At 32.7% G+C, this 22,914-nt stretch overlaps 1 protein-coding gene across 1 annotated transcript in view; it reads right to left on the reverse strand.

The window, feature by feature from the left end:
- The window catches only part of LOC126739219 (dual specificity protein phosphatase 22-like), a 100,442-nt gene that overhangs the window by 51,325 nt on the left and 26,203 nt on the right, over window positions 1–22,914 (reverse strand). Inside the window, exon 2 of the mRNA XM_050444797.1 lies at window positions 3,438–3,554. Within this exon, the coding sequence (XP_050300754.1) occupies window positions 3,438–3,554 (117 nt within the window). The remainder of the gene's footprint in view (window positions 1–3,437; window positions 3,555–22,914) is intronic.

A 22,914-nucleotide genomic window follows, 5' to 3' on the forward strand; every position in this document is an offset into this window, starting at 1 on the left:
GGGTGAATTCATCGATGGGAGAAATTTCGTTTCCCCAACGAATTATAAATAAAATTCTTAAAAGCGTAGACACCAACAAAGCTACAGGACCCGGTGGAATTCCAGCCCTAATACTAAAACGTTGTGCAGACGAATTGACTCCTCCCTTATGCAGACTGCTCACGGCATCGTATAAACAGGGCCAATTTCCAACAAGCTGGAAAACTGCTCGAGTGCAAGCTGTACCCAAAAAGGGTAAGAAGACGATGCCCTCCAATTACCGCCCGATTGCACTAGTTCCAGTAATATCGAAGATTATGGAGAAAGCAGTCAACCAACAACTGTAAAGATATCTGGAATCATCTGGACTAATCAGCGATCATCAATACCGCTTCCGAAAGCTTAGATCCACCGGCGATCTTCTGGTCTACGTCACACACTTATGGACGGAGGCCATGGAGAAGCACGGCGAGTCCCGCTCAGTCGCTCTTGACATTTCCAAGGCATTCGACAGAGTGTGGCATGAGAGACTACTAACCAAGCTCTCCTCAATCGGCATACAAAACTCATTATTGAATTGGATTAAAAGTTTTCTTGAACAACGAACAATCCAAGTAGCCGTCGATGGATACCTCTCCGACAAATTTAACATTAACGCTGAAGTGCCTCAAGAATGCATTCTATCCCCCACCCTTTTCTTGATATATATCAACGATTTGCTAGGAACCACTGTCAATCCAATCTACAGCTTTGCGGACGATAGCACACTTATTTCCACATTTAAGTCCGCCAAACCAATGACAACCGCAAGTTCTCAGAATTGATCCAAACCCACAACGATATTAGAGCAATCTTGGAGTGGGGCGATAACAATTTAGGCAGGGAAAACATTACCAATGAAATCATCTTTACATCTTCTAGGAGTCGAGGTCACCAACAGTGTGTCTTGGCATGACCACGTTGCCGAGGTCGCCAGGGCGGCTTCCAAAAAACTCGGAGTGCTTTTCAAAACGAAAAAACTGTATACACCAGAACAGCTGCTGACTCTTTATAAGGCTCAAATACGCCCTTCCCTCGAGTATTGCTCGCATGTCTGAAGCTCTGCACCCAAGCATAGTTTAAACCTGCTGGATTCTATACAGAAGAGAGCTATTCGTCTTATCGACAAACCAGAACTGACAGAGATCTCTGTTTATTCTACCATTATTATCACGGTAAGTGCTCCTCTGAGCTGGCAGGCCTGTTTCCACCCAGGGCTGTTCCGGCAAGAAGGACGCGTCTAGTAGTTGCGGCTCATCAACTTCGAGTCCACCTGCCTACCCCAAGGACGTCACTGTATCGGGACTCATTCATCTGGAGAACATCTTCTTTGTGGAACGGGCTTTCACCTTACATATTTCCCGACGCATACAACCTACAGCGATTCAAGATAAATGCCCACAAATATCTTCGCGCAAGCACCACTCCAAGAGTGACATAGGACTTTCCTCTTGTGCTTATGTTTACCATAAAAAAAAATGAGATTCTGTAACAAATAGTATACCCAACTCCCAGGAGTTTATTAGTTTAAAAAAAAGGAGCCGTGTCGATGCTGGAGGGGACTTGCATCTGAGGGGAGGATATTGATATCAGTGCTACTTTATTATTTTTGGTGAGTTGAAAGAGTTGGCCCAAAAAATAGATGTATTGTTGGTAGAAAATCCGAAATTGCCAGTATTAAAGAACATAAGCCTTCAGAACCCATTAAATCAAAAACTAGTGTCGCAACATCGTATGTCGTAGCCTTAAAGTATTGGTAGTAAAACAAAAAGGCTCTGAAAAAAATACCCAACAAGTAAAGAAGACTTAAGATAAAAAGTGAACCCCAGTGATATTGGTGCTGGTTTCTCCTTGGGTAAGCCTACAAAAAATGGAGGTATTGTCCTTAAGTGTGATAATGAGAAGGATTTGGGTAATATTCGGGCTTAGATACAGAACAGAATGGGTGATTCATATAGTGTGGATGTACCCAAAGTATTGGAATACCGTATTAAAGTTTTGGGTGTAAATAAGATATTAACATCATACTTATTTCTGGTAAGCAATTTGATTGTTGGAAGCGTAGAATATTTGAACCCATAATAAGTATCTTCTTTTTGTCTATAGGTTACAATTCTTTTGTCAGTTGCTTTATTGGTTAATAAGTTGAGGTTTGAAAATTTTTATGCGTTTTCTAATTTAGAAACTTCATTGAAAGTTCGAGAGGCAATGACGTAACTACGAAAGTTCCAATACATTTATCTTTCCCATTAAGACCATTTTCACTTTTACTTTGTCATATAGATGGTAGCATTAATAAACCGGAAACAATGACGATTGTTTCAAACTTACTGTTAACGAAAAACACGAAATAACGAGAAACTGTTGATACCTATTGGTATTTTCATGAAGCTGACAGTAGAATAATTTACAATTTATCAGAAGTTCGTGGTGCTTACACTGAAGTACTAAGAAATCTATACAAAGTTGATAAGAATGTAAATGTATGAATAGAGGTTGAAGTTTCATCCAAATTACGTCAATAATTTTACTGTTGACTTATAAATTGGAATCTAATATGTGCCAATTTCTGCCAGCTATTTATTCTCCCATTGGACCTAATTATATCGCATCTTTTCTATGAAATGCAAAAGTTAAAACCGTTTGATGCCCTTAAAAAGAACCAGAAACTACAAGGAGTATTTGGTGCATTTGGCCATAATGCAAGCGTTTCAAAAAAGTCCGTAGAAATGTTTATTTGAGTAATGTATGGAAGAACCAATTTATGCAATATCAACGATACTCGATTTGATATTTTTTGTGATCAATGTGAGCTCAAATCAAAAGTTCTTTCAAGAATCTTAAAAATTTTGATAGTATGATGTTACCAATCTTCAATATTCTGTAAATATTCTTACCGATAATTGGGTGCACAATTACCTTACTACGGAATATTGTTTTATGAATATCTAGATTCCTAGAATAGTCGTCATGTTGATTAAAAGGTTTTCACTTGCTTTTTATTATTGTATATAAATTTTTTATTATCGTTTGAAAAATATAACCCTGAGGTCAATATTTATACTGTTTTCTTGCACACGTTATCTATAAGAGTCCGGCGACCGACCCATAAAGAAAACTTATGTATATTAACATTGATTTTCACTTAACCGAGGTTCTAATGCTTTTGTAACGACTGGGTGGCCATTTTTGTGCCAAAAGGGGAAATTACAATAAAGCACTCGCATGGTATCCACCGAAATTAGTATTAGTATAGGTTGAATTTATGGATAGTTACAACAAGAGTCTTTTTGCTTTATTGATTTTTTTTTTAATAAAATAAAATTGATGACAATTTAATTAATAAAAATCTGCTTTTTAGAAAATCCATTAAGTAGATTTTATTAACTAGACAGTTTAATATTTAGTTTTTAACTTACCGAATGTATCCTTCGTGCGGTATCATGAATGGCTACAATATGGGTAATGTTATGTTTAGCCAACTGAGATGAATCTTTTGAATCTCTGTAGTTACCCACGTAAAGACCCGGTAGAACCTGAAACATATGTTTAAACTTTCTTAGGTCTTCAAGGCATTTTGATTTTGTTTCTAATTGTCTAATTTCAGTAATTCATTAATTTTTTTAATAATGCTTTATATATACAGAAAACATTTAAATGAGAACTGACTATGTATATTTAAAATTGAGCATAACTAAAAAATTTTCTACTTTTTATAATACCAGTTAAAAGGAAAACGTAAAGGGAAAAAATATAGATATTAGGTTTAAAGTAAATATTCCTCACCGCCAAAAACACAACAACTTAACTTTAGGACTAATTTTCAATTACATGTCAGGATTTTATTAATTTTGAAGTCTTTGAGTTTCTTTATTATCATACAAAGAACCGCGTCCTTAAAATATGCATTTAACACTGAAATGAATCTTTTACTAAGATCTAGTTCTTCTTTGTGGCTGAATATATTTGCAAATTTTTGGAACATATCGTTCTTTGTCTTTTAAATTATTATTATTACTAATAATAATAATAATAAAATGTCAATATTTAGTAAATGTTATAGGGGAGAGTGGGGGAATATCGACTACTTAAGCGCGACTGAGTTTTTTAAATAGAACTATTTGTACAAATATGTCTAAAATGGTAAAATTGCTTTGTTACTTTATCTAGTAGAAGATTTTTCTATTGCTTTCGCAAATGAACAAATATTTTTTTTCTAAGATGGGTTTTTGTAAACGTGGAAAAAAATCGGGTAATTTCGACCGATAGGATAATATCGACCACAGTGTAGAGTAAAATCGACCAGGCAGTAATATTTTGAAATTCATTTTATTTTAACATTTAAACATTAATTTATACTGAGCAAAAGTCACAAATATATACTGAAGCTTTTTCTGCGCTAGTACAGTCAGCATGAGCCCAGGTTGCACAAGAACGGCACCGCCACCAAATCTCATTATTGTATCCAAATTGTTCACAAATAGCGCAGATTTCATCAATTTCTCTTTCCTCTCCAACCGGGGTTTCCACTTTATCTGTAATTTTTCTTGTGACTTTCTTATTTTTATTATTGGCCTTTTCTTCACCTGTAATTTTTCTTGTGACCTTCTTAATTTTGTCGTTTCTCTCCTCCTTACCTGTAATTTTTTTTGTGATCTTTCTAATTTTTCATTTTCCTCCTTTTTTTGTTTTTTTAATGTCTTGTTTTCGAGTTCTTCTTTTAAAGGGGTAGATGTTAATATTTGAGAATGTTGCCTTTTTCGCTGTAAAATTCTTCGTTGAAACACTGGAGGTAGACATAACTCGTGAAAGGAAGTATTTTCCAGTGTTCCTTTAATTCTCAGGGTTTTATCACCATCATCTGTCTTCCGCAACTTCTTCCAAACTGAATTCAGAATCAGACGAATCTGATGACAATCTAGTGTTACGTAAGGTATTCAATCTTCCTGGAACATATCCACTTAATCCACTTAGCCCTGGTTTTGGAGAAGGAGTCTTCTGTCTGAATTCTATGGGTTCTAAAATATTTTCTGATGTATTTTCCTGCAATGGTAAATCTCCTGGAGCCGTTGAATTTGGCGGATCATTATTATCTTCATGGATAGGTACAAAGTTTTCCTCACAAAACGCATCACGATTGATGGGAAATATTCCGGTCATTTTAAATCCGTTTAGAGTCTTCTCTATTGTGGTCACCCTATTGTAAGCATTTCCAAAAAGTTCGGCAACATCAGTGTCTTTTATTTTTTCATAATTCCTACTTTTCATGTACTTATCACATTCTTGGTGGCAAGCAGTTTTCAAGGACTTGAAGAAAGTTACGTCCAGAGGCTGTATCCTGTGAGACGTGTGGGGTGGAAGCGATAGTAAATGAATGCCAGTATTTCGACAAAAAGTGTAGGAAGCTAAAGAAGAATGAGTGGAATGGTTATCCAGTATTAAAAGAATAGGTTGCTCTGGAGTAGCATTAGCGAATTTCGCAAAATGTTGCAACCATTCGGTACAACTCTTCGGTAATCCATCCAGATTTTGAGCATTTGTATATCGCGCCTGCCGGACCATTTTTTTCCAAGCCATCTTTCATTCTCATTCTCTTAAAAATCAACATAGGCGGGATATATTGCCCGGATGCACTAAAACAGCACACAATCGTAGTATTTTGACCCCTTTCTCCGCTTATTATCGCACCGACTTGCTTCTCTCCTTTTCTTGCCAATATGCGACCCAGATTGTGAACATTGGAAATACCAGTTTCGTCAACGTTATAGATGCGATGAACTTCAAAATAGTATTTTTCAAATAGTAACTCTAGATTATTGAAAAAAATATCCATTTCTTCTCTGTTGAATGCGGTAACTCTGCTAAAGCTAGTAGCTTCTGGTTTGCGAAAACTAAGCTGCGGATCACAGAACGATCTGAGATCGTTTATTCTGTGCTCCGGATAACGTCGCATAAATGAGTAGATCCAATCCTTGCCGCATATCCCGTTCTCCTTATTAAAAGGATGTTTAATTTTATTTGTCTCTGCATATTTAAGAACCAATGATCTTATGCTTTGAACTGTCGATCCATAAAATAATTTTGACAGTTTTAATATGGTTTCAACCATTTCTTTTTTCTGATAACTTCCCAACGTAAGTTTCTTCCAACTTAAGTTTTTTTGGTTGAAATCTACCTTTTAGCCTATCTTGAAGAGTACCATATGGAACATTAAACATTTGTGCGGCACGCCTAATGGATAATGTCTTTTCTCCCACGGGCTTTTTTTGCTCTTTTCATGGAATCCTCCGTCTATGAGGAACGTCCAGTTTTTCGGACGTATGTTCGCGGCATCTGAAATGAAATGCTGACATGTAAGTACCTAATGCTTGCATTTATTGCGCACTTTATTATATAAAATATAAATATATAATTTGGCAACAAATATTAGGTAGGGTAATATCGACCACTGCAGGGTAATATCGACCAGTGTGATCGATTTTACCCGAACCGGTAAACCTAACCTAGATTTTTTTTTTACTCAAAATATGTATTATAAGTGCACCAAATTGGACCTAATAAACGAAAGCATATCTGCAGCATCATATAAACAGGAAATGCAATACATTTAGAATGTAAAAAGAGTTCCCTACCTTAATAACGGCAGCGGAGTTTTAATAAAAAAAGTCTAAACATGAGCACAACTATCAACAACAACAGAGAACGAGTTATGGAACGATATTTATTTGCACCAGTTTTTCGTCTTGTTCGAACATCTATTCTACTCTTTTAAGCCGTCCAAATTTTCGCATGTTAATGACTGTAATAGCCAAAGATAAAAAAATTATTTACAATATGCTATTATGTTAAGGAGAATTAATAAAAAAGCTGACCCCCGCAATGGCATGACGATTCCAATAATATGGTTTTCCACTTAATTGTTGTATGAATCAAAACCATCGCGTGCAGACATGACTTCGTCGTCAGTTAGCCAGCGTTTTCCAAGAAAATTAAAAGGGAGACACTTTATTTCGCGGCTAATAAGGTGTGGAAGTTGACTGGATAGGAGAAATGCTGAAGAAGAAAAATCAGCGTTTTTTTTTTTGGAAAAAATCATAGGATTTTTTAATTCTTTGGCAACGTCACGGGTCCTATTTGAACGATTTATTTTTTGTAAATTTCGATAAATGTTTTAGTTATTAGACTTATTTATCAGTCGATAGATTGACACAATTATTTTAAATCCTTGGAAAACCTGGAATAAAATTAAAATTCCGTTGTAAGGCGTAAAAGACATGGAAAATTGCTTATACAAAATCTGTTAAAAAAACAATATTTCCAAGATTTTTAAAAAAGTTATTTGATCAACTGGCACCAACAGCACAGCAGACTGCGGGAAGTGGATTGGCTGCATGTGGAATTTACCCTATTTCCAGACCAAAAATGAAAAGTCATGCTCAGTAAGCGATGTGTGTGAAAAAACTTAAAGTTATTCCCGGTAGTTAGATTGCTGCGGAGGCTAGCCCAGAAAAAACAAGCCAAGAAGTCCTTCCCTCCACGAGTAAAATATTAGCCGTAAGACGACAGATTTCTAAAAATCCTGATTAGATTATGATGACTTATTGGCAAAATAATCAGATAAGCATTCTTCCGACTCTGAAGATCTACCGTTGTCTCAGTTAGTTAGTACAATGTCCGATGATGAAGAGGTCATTGTGCCACCTGAGCTTATTGTTAGCAAATCCACTAGACAAAATATCAAAATAGGTGCTTGGGGGGTCCTATAATATTTAACTAAAAAGTCTGTTAACACTATATAGGAAAAGTTATATCCACTAATATCCATAATTAAGCAAAATTAAAATTTAAAAAAATACCGAAAAAGAAGACGTTGATGAAGTACCTTTAGAATAAACAGATTTTAGATTCACCTTAAATATGCAGAAGAGGTGAATTTTATTTCATAAATGACTTATACTCATTTAATTTAATTTAAACCTAAATATTTCTGTTTCTTTTAAACCTAAATGATTTTTTATTGTATTCTTTCAAATATGTAGATGTTGTATTAATTTTTCTATATGTTTACCTGCTTGTATTAGTAAAAAGGTGGTCGCTTATAGACATAATGAAAGTATATCTTTAAAAATTGAAAATATCTTTAAAGTGCGTAAAAAATTATGTGAATCATATGTTTTATCAAAATTGATGAAACTGAAGGTTTAACTTTCTTTTACCCATGTCTTACTCAGGACCACATTTCATCAAAGATACAACAGTTGATTTGGCTGAATGTCGAGAATTTGTTTAAGTATCTTCTTTTAATGTTTATTTATAAAATTTTAGATACAAACTTGCCTTTATATTTAAGATCCAAATTAATATTTAGGGATGAGATCCATCCGCGCTCTTTGAGAGTTAGAAACAAGTTAATTATGCCACAGCATACTACTGCATTATTTCGGAGAAGTTTTTTGTTCATAGCTGTGTTACTATATGATAATTTTAATAATTATTTTCATATTTCTAATTATATCTCAATTTTCTGAAAAAATATAAAGAATGTGTTGTTGTTTCATAAAAATGTATAGTTAGTTTTTTTTTCCAGTTGGACTAAGAATACAGTTTTACATTTTTTACCACTTTTGGTAATGTGGATTGTAGTAATAATTATATGTATATGAGGATGTATTGGTATTTATTTATTTTTCCTTATAGACATTTAATAAATGCGTGTATAATTTAAGAGTAGCGGTTTAGTGACTAAACAAGCATTCGTAATTTAAGATTTAATAATGTAATAGTGTTATGATTCTTAATAAAGACGTTATTTATATATTTATTTAAATATCATGCAATTTCAATAGCCAGTCAAGTTCTGAAATATGCATATTTCATTAAGTATTATTAATATTCGTAAATACCCATAATATAGGCTATACATATATGTATATGTTATTTTTTTAAATATACTACTAAAGATAATTCCTTTCAAAGTTCAAAATCGGTCAAGTTCACAGTTCAAGTCTTACGGTACTTACTATTTTGTAATATTTTTTCTGGTATTCTAATAAAAGACGTCTACTATTATTATTATTATTATTATTATTAAAAAATTAATTTAAAATTGTGCAAATTCGGTTTTTTAATTTTAAGAAGCTTAACATGTTAAAAAAATATTTAATTCAAATTTAATAATAGTAGTTAATTTTAAGAAACAATAATAGTTTAAATGTACATACATGAATACAATACAAGAAATCGTGCCGATTTTATTCTGGTAGATAGATGTCGAACCAGCCAAATGCTCAATACTGTTTTATTCAAGGGCTTAATTGAGTTTAATAAGCTACCCAATGACATCAAAAGTTGTGATAATTTGCACCAGTTTAAGCGGCACTTGAAAGAATTTGTTTTAAATAAATGTTAAAATATTGTGATATTTATTTTATTCTTGTCTCCGTCAGTGTTGTTATAATATTTTGTAGTCATTTTATATGTATGTAATTTTATCTTTACCATTTTTAATATAGGTTAGTTTTTATCACTTTTTAATGTTTAGTTTTTCGTTCTTCTCAAGGTTTTTGTTTTTTTTTCTCCTTGAAGTCTTATGTATTTTGTACTTTGTATATTTTATATTCTTTTTTGGTACCGGATATTATAGTGATATTATGTAAAATAAACGATATATCATATATCATTATATTATTAAAACTTTTTAAAATTTTTATCTTATTCCAGGCATTTGACATATTTATTTACTTTAGGCATTTGTCATAATTTTGTAAGCTTCACAGGAAATTTATATAATTTTTCAATTTTATTGAAGAAGTCCATTTTTCATAACTTTGTGATGTTTTCATAGATTTTCTTGCTCTGGGGACATTTTTTATACCTTCTAAACATTCGAAAAAACTACTGAATTAAAGAAAGAAAAAATGTATTTTTAATTTTCATAATTTCCTTTTTTTATTAAGAGTTTTGCAAAATATTTAAAATCAATTATTAATTTAAATACTTACAAAATAAAACATAACCATAATCATATTTAATTATTTTCGAGTCAAGATATTTCATTTTGTATGTTTTCAAAAAATTTTACCAAAAAAAAACTAAAAAAAAATAATATAGCGAAATTTTTTTCTTATTTCTAACTAAAAATTTGGTCGAAAACGATTTCGAAGTCGAAATTTTGGCAAGAATTAAAGAAAAAACTAACTGTATAAAAGAGACATTTAAAAATAATTAATTCCAAAAAAAATAAAGACAAAATAATAAATAAATTAGTTTATTAAGATATATTTTTCCCTTAATTAGATTATTTTTAACTTAAAAATGTTTACATAAAAGTAAGCTAAAAAAATTAATTGTTTAATAAAGAAAGTGATGTTTAAATTATTTTTTAATATATTAATACTTAAATAACAAGTACAGACAAGCAAGAAAACGCGATAATTACTGAAATATGAATATTTTTTAAAAACGCATAAATATTTAAATATTTCAGTCCATACCATACACTCGGGATTTTTAAGAAAAACCTTACTTGAAACACTTAAATTTAAATTAATTTTAACGGAGCGGTTTTTGTTCGACATGAAGCAACCCGACTAAATGATATTTTCAATTTTAATGTCTTGTTTGGACTGCGGCCAAAAATTGACCTAAACCGGTCTACCGGAGGAACATTAATTCGGTAAATAGTCAGCTGAAACGATAATTTAAATTGCGTTATCGAGGGCATAATGGAGGTTTGTCAATCGTAATAGGATTTACTATATAAAATATTAAATTTGTGGCTTTGCTTTTGGGAGAGTTATAAACATAACCTTAAAAGATCAGAGATAAATGCAAAAAATACGGTTTTTTCCATGTTTTTTAATCTTTATTAACGCACATGGAAAACAGACACAAGAAACTGTATTTCAATAATGTAAGACGTGAATTACATTCACGTCTCCTATGTGTGTATCGTGTCACCTATCTTTACCAATCTATGCATTTTGTAGGAGCAATGGCATTCATATGTTTTCAATTCCTCCACATACATCCCATCGTATTCAGCCATTGGATCTGACTTTTTTTTCTTCGCTTAAAAATCAACACCATATGAACGTATTTTAATGACCGATGTCCACGGTATATTCACCAAAGCCTATATTGCAGTCGCTAATGCAGAAAAAGCCATAAAAGGTTTTGAGAAAGCAAACATCTTTCCTATAAACCCAAGTGTTTTTTTTAATAGGGAGGAATTTAACGTTTCAAATACAGCTACATTAATAATCCAAGAATCGGTAGTGGCGACTACAACTGTAATAATTGACAATATGCTATCCAAAATATTTTCAGGCTCCTTTAAACCAAGGCCAGGTTTAAAGGAGTCTGGAAGGAAGTTCAAAAGATCCTGATGTTGGTCTGGGACCCATTGATGGTACTTCTAAAGATAATAAAGAAAGCGACGACAATCATAAGAGCTCATTTATTGACATTATACCTTTGCCAAAAAAGGCGGCCCCCAAAAATGCAAAACAATTAAAAAGATGCCGAAAACAAAAGTCAGAGATTCTCACGTCCACCCTCTTAAAACCAGTATTGGAAGAAAAATTGAGAAAAAATAAATAAATCTGCCACAAAAAAAATCGGTCATCAGAAAGATGTTTGATTCGTACAGTGAAGACGAAGATACTGTTAGCGCAAAAAACCTATGCGACGATATGGATCATATGGATATCGAAACTGAGCAAAATGAAGGTGAAGAGTGTCTTATGTGTGGAGATGCTAGAAAATCAGAAGTTTGGTATCGTTGTATAGGTTGTGGAGGCTAGGTTCACAAACTTTCCAGTGGTGCAGAAACAGCAAATTACTATATTTGCGACTTTTGTTCAAACTAAACTATTTTTTGATAATTTTTGTTTTTGCTTGATATTACCCCATAGGTGTAAGGTATTACCTCCCAATGTTCGGGTAATGCCAAATTTGCAATATATTTTTGAAAAGATATTTTGACTTTTTAACCTTTTTTTTAACCTTTAATGCTTTCGTTCCTATAGTATTCTTTCTAATACATTTCGTCGCCATTCACATCAAATAACATGCCTCTAACATGAAAACTTTTTAGAAGTAATTTTTTTTTTCCTTAATTGTTAAGGTCAAAATTTTAATTTAACCGTTATTACCATTACTAAAAGGTCTGTTGACTTAAAATTATTAATTTGGCTCAATAATTCTTCCTTTTCTTTCTAAAGCTGAGCATTTTCATAACATATTAAGAGTCTTCTTTAGGTCTTCTGTCTCTATTTCCAAATTATTTTCTGTTACAAAATCTAATGATTCTTTTCTCAATCTCTTCATTTCTTCATCCTTTTCCATCATCTCCTCAATTCATATATCTCCTTGGACCAGGTAGGTTATTCACAATATGAGTATTTTTCTAAATTTTTATTATGGTATATCTTGATATCTTGTAAACAAGACGATGTAAATAGACTTTTGGTACAGCAAAATAAGGTTATGAGAATATTTTTTGGCTATGGTAAATATTCACAAATAAAATATATGTCGACAATATTTAAAATTAAAAAAAAGAGAGCCGATATGCAATCAAATAATATAAGATAAAAGAAAAATTATAAAATAATATATCTAAATACAACGAAACTTCAAAAATCAGTATTCTATGAGGGATTCTGTCTTTTCGATGATTTGATTATAATTACATACGTTTTGTGTAAATATTAAGAATTCTAGATAATGGAATATTTAGATTTAACTCCCCAAGTGCTAAATAAACAATATTTAATTTCTTTTAATATTAACGATAAAAATTTCAAAATTCTTCAAAAAAAAACAGTTCTTAGCTTTAATGATGCTCTAAGGAGCATATTATTATATTTAGAGCATCACAGAAATAGCATTATCTAAATATTATTTAAAGGGACATGTGCTATGTATACTTGCCTGTTTCATGCCAAAAACCACATCCTTGGTAGGTATAATAAAGAAATTATGGCTTTTTAAGGGTTCGCCCATTTTAAGGGTTCTTTTTCACAAATTATTTGAGTTACTAGAGGTTATTTTAATTCACAAATTTCACAGGATTTTTTTAATATTTATATTGTATAGTATAATATATATGACATATCATAAAGATACGTTCGGAATGTGCACTTGATAAGCCAATTTGAAAAACTTTAAGATACAAATTGTGTGAATTTTGCCACAATTTTTACTATATTCAATTTTGTGAGGAAAGTCAGGCAAGTATGAGACTTTTTTGATTAGTGTTTATATCATGATTTCTAAAAAATGTTTTTCTCCGCAAGTTAGAGTTATCTTATACTTAAATAAATAATAAAAAATTAAGTGTTGACTGTAATAATAAGACGTTTATTAGTTATCAACAGCTATACAGTCACTACTAGGAACGTTTTATTTAGTACAAAAATAAGAAGTAAACATTTGACCAAAATTAGTTATTGTTTTTCCTACTGATATTTTATCTCATAAGCCTATAGCAACTTAATATAGGGTGTTTCAGAACTATGGGATCAAACTTCTAGGGGTTGTTCAGTGCAACAGTAGAATCCAGGTGAGTATAGGAACCCATGTCCGGAAATGTGTCACTACGCCACTACGGCCCTATGACGCGTTTAAATTTAGAAAAAATATTAATTACCTAAATAGGATCTGATGCATTTATTTTTACTTTTGTATATGATACCATCACAACAATTGTTCAAAATGTCTTCCTCCAACCTCAATACACCGATTTAAACGCCGCACATGATTTCGGCGGACTACACTAAAAATTTAATCCTCATTTTGAATGTATTCAAATGCTGATGTTATTCGTCCAATTAAGTCTAGCTCTGATTCTACTGGAGTTTCGTAGACTAAAGACTTTACATGTCCCCACAAGAAAAAATCGAGCGACGTTATATCGGGTGACCATACCTCTGGCAATCCAAGGGTGCCCAAACCGCTGAGCCAAATACTCGCGTACTTGTACAGCAAAGTGAGCCGGCGCTCCATCATGTTGAAACCACATTTGCTGTTTAACGTTTAGTGGAACATTTTCAAGGAGAACATTCTCTAAGAAACGCAGATAAATAATAGGTCCTGTTAACCGTTCCGGTAGAAGGTATGACCCAATTAAATAATCATCAACATTGCCTGCCCATAGGTTGACAGACCAACGATTCTGATGTTTTTTTGGAAAAATTGCATAAGGATTTTCTTTGTCCCAAACATGGCTATTCCTACTATTAAAAATCCGTCTCCTGTGAAAGAGGCTTCATCCACAAAACATATCATAAAAAATTTGGTTGTGCAATGATGTGATCCAGAAGCCATCGACAAAATTGAACTCTAGGATGATAATCGGCTGCAGTCATACCTTGAACTTTTTGGAAGTGGTAAGGATGGAGTTGTTGCTCGTGTAGTACCCGCCAGACAGAAGCGTTACTCGTATTCATATTCTTAGCGACGTGTGTACTTTTCACGTGTGCTATTTGATGGTTCATCGGCAACTCGCTGAAGCACCTCTTCTTCAAATTCGACCGTTCTTACGGTTCGAACAATACCAGTATCATGCATCTGGGTCTTAAACATGCCTGTCTCAGCAAGCCGCCGATGAACCGCAATAAACTTTTTGTATCCAGGATGCTGTCATTCGAGATAACGTTTATGATACAACCGCGATGCTGCTCGTGCATTGCAGTTTGTTGCTCCGTATGCCAAATGCATATCCGCCAATTCTTGATTGGTAAAGTTTTCCATTAGCAATAAATGTTTAAAAAATTGTAAACTATAAAATTTTTAAACATGACATTGAGAATTGACATTGATAAACGTTGATTTTAAACAAATTGTTGTTATGGTATCATGTACAAAAGGTAAAATGAAATGCAGCAGATCCTATTTAGGTAATTAATGTTTTTTATAAATTTTAACGCGTTTTAGGGCCGTAGTGGCGTAGTAACGCATTTCCGGACATGGGTTTATATACTCAAATGGATTCTTCTGTTGCACTGAACAATCCATAGAAGTTTTTTTTTTTTTTTTTCAAGTACTTTATTTCAGAAACTGGCGCAAAGACTGAACACTTCTTAATTCCACGCTAATGTGATTATAAATAATTAAACCGCGATATATAAATGAATCATTTATAGATGTAAAATGAGGAAAAGGAAGGGGAATATTATTAATCTGTCTGGTAGGATAACTGTAATATCGGATTGGAAAACTGTTCTTATTTTTGAATATTAAACATGCAGTTTCCAAAATAAATAATGATGGTAGGGTCAAAATACGGCTCTCTTTGAAAAGATTACCACAATGCATTCTAGAATGGGCTTTAAATAAACTTCTGACAGCCCTCTTTTGCAGCACAAAAACAGACTGAAACAGATAATTTGAACATGCACCCCAAAATGGAAGAGCATACCTTAAATGCGACTCGAACAAAGCAAAGTACACATCACGAGCAACATCTCTCCCCAGTTCATGAATGGTTGCCCTAACAGAGAAGCAGCCAGAAGCAAGTTTTTTATTTAACTTTATTATATGGTCAGAAAACTTTAAATCTTTATCAATGACTAAACCAAGAAATGCAGAATTGTCTACCATGTCCAATGCGTTCTCACCAAAATCAAGACTCTCAGCTTGAAAATTGAAACCAATAATATGGGACTTTGACATATTTAAGCAAAGTTGATTGGAATCTTTATTCGACCATAAAACCGTTGTGTCATCAGCAAACAATGTAAAATGTCCACATATGCTAAGAGTAATAAGATTATTAATGTATACAAGAAATAGAAGGGGACCAATAACTGACCCCTGTGGAACACCACAATCCACAGACTCCCTACCAGAAAAGTCACCATTAAGGTACACAGAATTCTGTTGTGGTCTTTAATTAGCATCAAAATAAATCATAAACCCAAGGGTTTTAAATTTAGGTTGTTCTATGGTTATCCCTGCAGAATAAAATGGCTGATTAATAATAATACTAATAAGTTTATTTATATCAAATTTCTCAATATTACAAGTCAGTAAAACAAATAAGGTGTCATAAATGAACGATTACCTACAAAAGGAATACCTTGTTAGCGGGACAAAAATAATAACAATAACAAATAAAAGAAAAAAAGAATACCTGTATACCTTAAATATATTTTTCTTCTAAGATTTAATAAAAATGTCTAATATTTAAACACCTTAAACTTTTCCATATTCCTTAACTAAAGAAAAAAAAGATAAGTAAATAAATAAATAAAGTCATATAAATAAAATAAAATGAAATATAAATATAGGTTTTTTCGTATTTGAAATTCAACTTTAACAATCATGGAACAATAATTGTCCTTAATTTTTTCTACCTCATCCATTAAAAATATTTTTCTTTTTCTTTTTTTAAAATCAATAATATTTTCAAGTTTTAATCTTGTATTTTTTAAATCCATTCTTTTAATTGAAGCTTAAAGCGTTTAAATCCTCTTACACTAAGAAGCCCAGAGGGTAACTCTGTGAATTTTTGGGCTAATATACCAGTAGCTGCATTGACTAAGTGTTTTGACTTCCGGCAGTAATCCAAGCTTTAAGTCGTGTTTTATGAGTATGTGAAATATTTGAAAGAGTATCTTTCTTTGTAGAATGCTTTAAAAAAAGAAATGTCTGAGATCCAAAATTCCGCTTTCTCTGTATAATTGATCTGATCAGTATTGTTTGTTTCTACCTAAAATAATTTTTAAAATCCATTTTTGAACAATTTCCAATGGGTGTAAGTGAATCTTTAGTCCCAAACTAAAATACCATAGTTCAAATATGGTTGAATAAGTGCTGCATATAATGATATGTCTTATCAAAATACTTTTTCAGTTATTTAAAATTAATAACAAAACATCTTATTTTATTAGTTATATATTGAATGTAATTATGCCATTCTCAAATGGCATAATTGACGCAAATCTCAATTTGCGTCAAAAAGTATACCCATTTTTTTACGAGGGTGGTCCCAGAAGTACACGGCCTGACCTAGACATGTCGGTAGTAGTTTGAAAAATATCAGTGTGTTAGAAAGTATACAATCTATAAAGCATATGTTTCAAGTTTAAAGACGCCACGTTGTTTAGTATTTGTTTGGCAGCCATCAATAGTGATCGTTTTCAGTGAATTTGTGAAAATGGAGAAAATTGGTCATCGTTATGTGATACAATACTTTTATTTGAAAGGCCTCAGCCCAACCAATATAAAAGCTGAACTGGATTCTACTCTGGGTGAGTCTGCTCCTTCGTTAACAACAGTAAAATATTGGGTAAGAGTTTAAACGAGGCCGTACGAGCTGCCAAGACGAGCATCGCAGTGGTCGACCAAATGAGCTGAGGACTCCAGAAATTTTAAAGAAATTCACAAAGCGGTACTGGATGATCGTCGACTGAAAATGCGCGAGCTAGCGGACATAGTAGGCATTTCAAAAAGTGCGGTGCATCGCATATTAACTGAAAATTTTGACATGAGAAAGCTGTGTGCAAGATGGGTGCCGCGTTTGCTCACACTCGAGCAAAAACAGTGTCGTGAAGATGTTTCAATTGAGTGTTTAGCGAAATTTTTGCGTCGTTTCACAACCATGGATGAAACATGGGTCCATCATTTCACACCTGAGACAAAAGAACAATCAAATCAATGGACTCAAAAGGGAGAACCGGCTCCAAAGAAGGCGAAAACCGTTTCATCTGCAGGCAAGGTCATGGCGTTGGTTTTTTGGGATGCGCGAGGGATAATTTTCATTGACTATCTTGAAAAAGGTAAAACTATCAACGGCGAGTATTATGCGAACTTATTGCAACGTTTGAGCGAAGAAATCAAGCAAAAACGGCCGCGTTGTTTCATCAAGACAATGCACCAGCTCACAAATAGGTTATTGCAATGGCCAAAATTAACGAGTTAAAGTTTGAATTGCTACCTCATGCATCCTATTCGCCAGATTTAGCCCCCTCAGATTATTTTCTGTTTCCAAACTTAAAAAACTGGCTCAGTGGTCAAAGATTTTCCAACGATGAAGAAGTGATGTCTGCAGTTAATGGCTATTTCGAGGCGCAAGACAGTTCTTATTATAAAAAGGGTATCGAACTTAAAAAAACATCGCTGGGAAAAGTGTATAGAGCTGAAAGGAGATTATGTTGAAAAATAAATAATTTTTTTTTCCAAAATTTTCGTGTTTTCTCTCTTGGGTCGGGTACTGGGACCACCCTCGTATTCGAATACTAAGGTTTTTAAAAAGTGGCAATGAATCCTGATAGCATCTTAATGGCATAAAATACGTTTTATCAAAATTTATTGTTAATACTTGATAGCTAAACTAACGAAATACGTTTGCTAAATCTAACTCCGCCATACCCTTGAAATCGTCCCAGGTATCTCTCACATAAATTAAGCATGTGTCATCAGCAAAACATACAAATTCGGCTATAGAACGAATACGGAATAAATTATTCATATAAAAGGTAAACAAAATGGGGCTTAAAATAGTACCTTGAGGGACGCCTATATTAATTAGGATCTCTTCACTACTTTCCGACAAATAACTCTTAAAAAGATTAAACGTAACTCCTCGGATCCCAAAGTTCTCCAAAACATCCATAAGAATTCTGTGGTCAACGGTGTCAAAACCCTTGTCTAGATCTAAAAACATACACAAGATTTTTTTCCCTTTATCAATAGTGGAATATAATTTTGGTAGCTAATTTTACTAAGGCATCTTCTGTTGACGTTATACTTTTTTAAAAACTTTATCAAACATATCTCGATTATTTTTTTAAAAATTTTACTGATTATATTAGTGTTTTACATTAGTGTTTTTAAAAGAAAAATATAGCTGGGTGTCATCTGCATAGAAATGTTTTTGTTAGTTGAGATGTATACGAAGCATAAAACAAAGTTAAAAGAATGCTACCTTGGACTACACCAGAAGTCACGTTAAGAACTTTTGACGTTTTACCATCTAGTACAATCTTTTGCATTCGATCAATTAAAAAACTACACTAAAACTATAGCAGTATCACTAAAACCGATATATTAATGTAATAGAGCCAACAGTAATTTTTCGTTTACCATATCAAACGCCTTGGTAAAATGCAAAAAGACTAATACCGAAGCTTTATTGTTATCAAAAACTTTAATAATATCCGTTACCTGAAATAATACGGTTGCACAATTATAACCCTTACGAAATTCTGACTGATGTTCAGGAATCAAGTGTTTGTTATTTAAATATGTATTACAACATTTGATTATCGATGAGCTTCTTAAAAACTGTTTGAAATACAGGAAGTATGAACGTAGATCTAATTTGATTAAATTTAGTAGGGTTTATAGTTTTAGGTAGAGGTCTATCATCAAATAAACAGCCTTTTTCCTCGCAAATATTTATGTAAGTTAATTTTTTTAATATGTTTATGATCGTATGTTCTATTTTAGACATAAATTCATTTAAAGTGATTCTATTATCAGTATAATGTTTAGTTAACTCTTTATCTGGAATATTGTTCGTTCGGTAAGAAAATTGTTGTTCATTAAAAACTCAACTGATTTATTACACACGTACGTAAAACCTAAATATTATTTTATACACAATAATTTAATTTGCGGAACAGTCGCCAACTTGCTACGCGTGTCCCGAGATGTCGCAAGGTATTCCTGCCACTCGCTCTATCCTTGTCGCACCTACGGGTCTAGACAACGGTCAAGATGATTATTCTTACACTGTCCCCTTCCTAAGCTCATTTCGTCCCGAAAACTATATGCATCGCGTCATACAAAATTATAAAATGTATAAGGCACATTTACTATGTTTTCATCGAAATTGAAATTGGTTTCATAAATATTTCGAGATCCAGTTTTTGTTGATGTTGATGTTGATAGTTGAAGTTTTCAGATAAGTTTAAAGACCTTTTTTTATTTTTTACCATTTAATTTTGTCACCTGTTAATTCCAGTTATCTCCGCAATGACTATAACCTCCAAAACTCCTTATTTTTATTTCGTTTAATTATGTTGTAAAAATACAAACAACAAAGCTAAAGTTAGAGTACTAACCGAAATATAAAGGAACTAATAAGCAGGTTTGATGTCTGTTTACTAATAAATCGATTTTAAGTTAGGTCAAACTTTTGACATCTAACAGTTAAATTCAATCCGGATTTTCATGATAAATTTCGAAATCAAATGGGTAGGATTGGATTGAAACCGTTTGTAAGTCTTGAGCCAGAGATGTGTGATAAACAAAAACTGGAAGGCGTAAAACTCGATTCATTTCGAGTATATTAAAAATCGGAAGCTAGCCTCCGAACGGTTGACCATAACCAAAATTGAGAACGCACCATATGTAAATAAAAATAACATAAATCTTTCAATCGATGTTTATATATAAGTAGACAAGAGTTAGTAGCGATAAATCTATAAAATCAGGTTTCATTTAAAAGGCGGCATTTTTTGTGTTGACGTCAAAGCCATAAACCATAAAGACAGAAAATGAAAAGACGGTTGTCGGTTTAACACAGGCAGGAAACGCAAATTTAGCCGTTCTAACCGCGCCCATGCAGTGTCTGGATTTTAATAAATGTTCTCTTTTGCCAACACCGGGTTTCTTTATAGTATTAAACACTATTTAATCTTTAATTTTCCACAGGATGGAACAATAAAATCCAATTTTTGGTGAGATTATTGGAATTCACTTAAAACGTTTTTAGTTCCCAACAAAGTTGTGAAAGAACTCGATGGAACCAACGCTCTTTCACAATAAATATAACAGATTCATGAGAAATATATAATGAACGCTCTATCTAGACCTAAGTTAGATTCAATTTTGTAAAGGGAGTGTAATTGCAGATCGATACTCAAGTTGAATGTCAGTTTTTTTTTAAATTTTTGCAAACTATTTGTTTGTCAGAAAATAGGTAGAAAAACATAATGGTAGCAACTTAAGACTTTTTAAATGGACGATCTATCTATATTATAAATCAAGTTACAGTTGATTTTGTATTTTAGGAGTCGTGTAAGTCGATGGTCAAGCATGGGATCAAGTTTTTTTGAAATTTCTCTAAAACCATTTGTTCGTCAGAAAATGTGTTAGGAAAAAAATAGAAGCAACTTATGTTTACTATGTAAGGTCTTTTAAATGAACTCTTTATCTATAGTACCTACCACGTTACAGTCGACTTTGTAGATAAAGTCTAAGAGCAAGCCGACGGTCAAACAGAAGGGTCACTTTTTTTAGAAATATCTAAGAAACTATTTATTTGTCAAAAAAATAGGTAATAAACAAAAGGTACCAACTTTTATTTACTATACAAGACCTTTTAAATGAATATTCTGTATGTGGTAGCAACCAAGTTACAATCGATTTTCTAAAGGGAGATCAAGTGTAAGTCGATAGTCAAGAAAAGAGTGAAAAAATCGAAATTAAAAAAAAATAGAAATAACAAATGGTAGTACTTCTTTACTACAACAGACATTTTAAATTAGTGCTCTATATACAGGGTGATTAATTAAGAATGGGAAATCTCTGAAGAGAGAGATACTACACACCAAAATATGGCGATTGAGCTTAACACTTCTTATACAAATATTGCAGGGTTACGAGGTACAGAGTATTTAAAGTTGAATTTGAATTAAGTTAAATTTTAATTTGAAATTTCTTAATAATTTTGTGATTTTAAGCAGTATCGTCTTGAAAATTGGCGACTTGCGTTTTGACATGAAAATTATGAATTTTTTGGTGAATTTAGTATTATTTATATAGGGCATTAGTTACATCCTGTTACTTAGGTAAATTACCACATATCTTTTTTGCCTAATCAGTTATGGCCAAAACAACTAGAACACCTAAAAGACAGTTCAATTTTGAATAAAAAATATACTTTTACCTAAAAACTATCAGTTTTTATGTTATTTGCATTTTGACATTTATTTGCATTTTGCATAGCGTAAAGAATCCTAAGCCTCCGTTATTAGATTGACTTTTTTTTCAAGTAGGCTTGTGTCAGCACTTGCGTGGGAGTGTATAATTTGTAGTGAAAATTCTAAAATAAGAAAAGGCCACGTCATAATGAAAATTTCAACAATAAAATGCCTTTTTGCTCAGTCAAATTATAGTGGACTTGGTACAGCCAGAAGATATTTAGAATAATAACCAAATCGAAGACAACCCAATCACAAACTGTTCAGACGTATTTATAGCCGCTTAGGCGAAACAGAATGTTTTCGCCCTAAAACCTTAATTGGTGCTCCAAAAAATATCGACGTCGATAATGAAGAAGAGTTTTTAGCTCGTATTTTGGAAAATTCAGATCTCAGTACTCGTCGGTTAAGTACGGCAACAGGAATAAGCCAATCGTCTATCTTGAGAATTGTAAAGAAAAAGAATTTCCGTCCATTTCACTATACTCCTGTCCAAAATTTGGTACCTACAGCCTACAGTTTGCTCAATTTATTCTAGATAAACAAACCGAAAACCAGGAAGTTCTTAATGACTTTCTTTTCACCGATGAGGCGACGTTTACTAGACGAGGCGTTTCTAATTGGAAAAACAATCATTTGTGGGACTTCGAAAATCCACAAGCTCTAAAGAAACATTTTCAGCATGAATTCAAGGTAAATATTTGGTGTGATAACTGTTTTTTTTATTGGTCCTTTTGAACTTCCTCCTAATCGGAAAGGGCCCCTCTATTTAAACTTCCTTGAACAACAGTTAAACCCACTACTAGAAGATGTACGACTAGCCATAAGGCGGAACATGTCGTTTATGCAAGAAGGGGGCTGCCACATTTTTCTCTGCCAGTACGGCGATACCTGAATGAACATTTTCCTCACCGGTGGATTGGGCGTAACAGTGAATTTGTTTGGCCACCTAGAAGTC

The sequence above is a fragment of the Anthonomus grandis genome, chromosome 8, assembly GCF_022605725.1.
Source record: "Anthonomus grandis grandis chromosome 8, icAntGran1.3, whole genome shotgun sequence".
In the NCBI taxonomy this organism is placed as follows: Eukaryota; Metazoa; Arthropoda; class Insecta; order Coleoptera; family Curculionidae; genus Anthonomus; species Anthonomus grandis.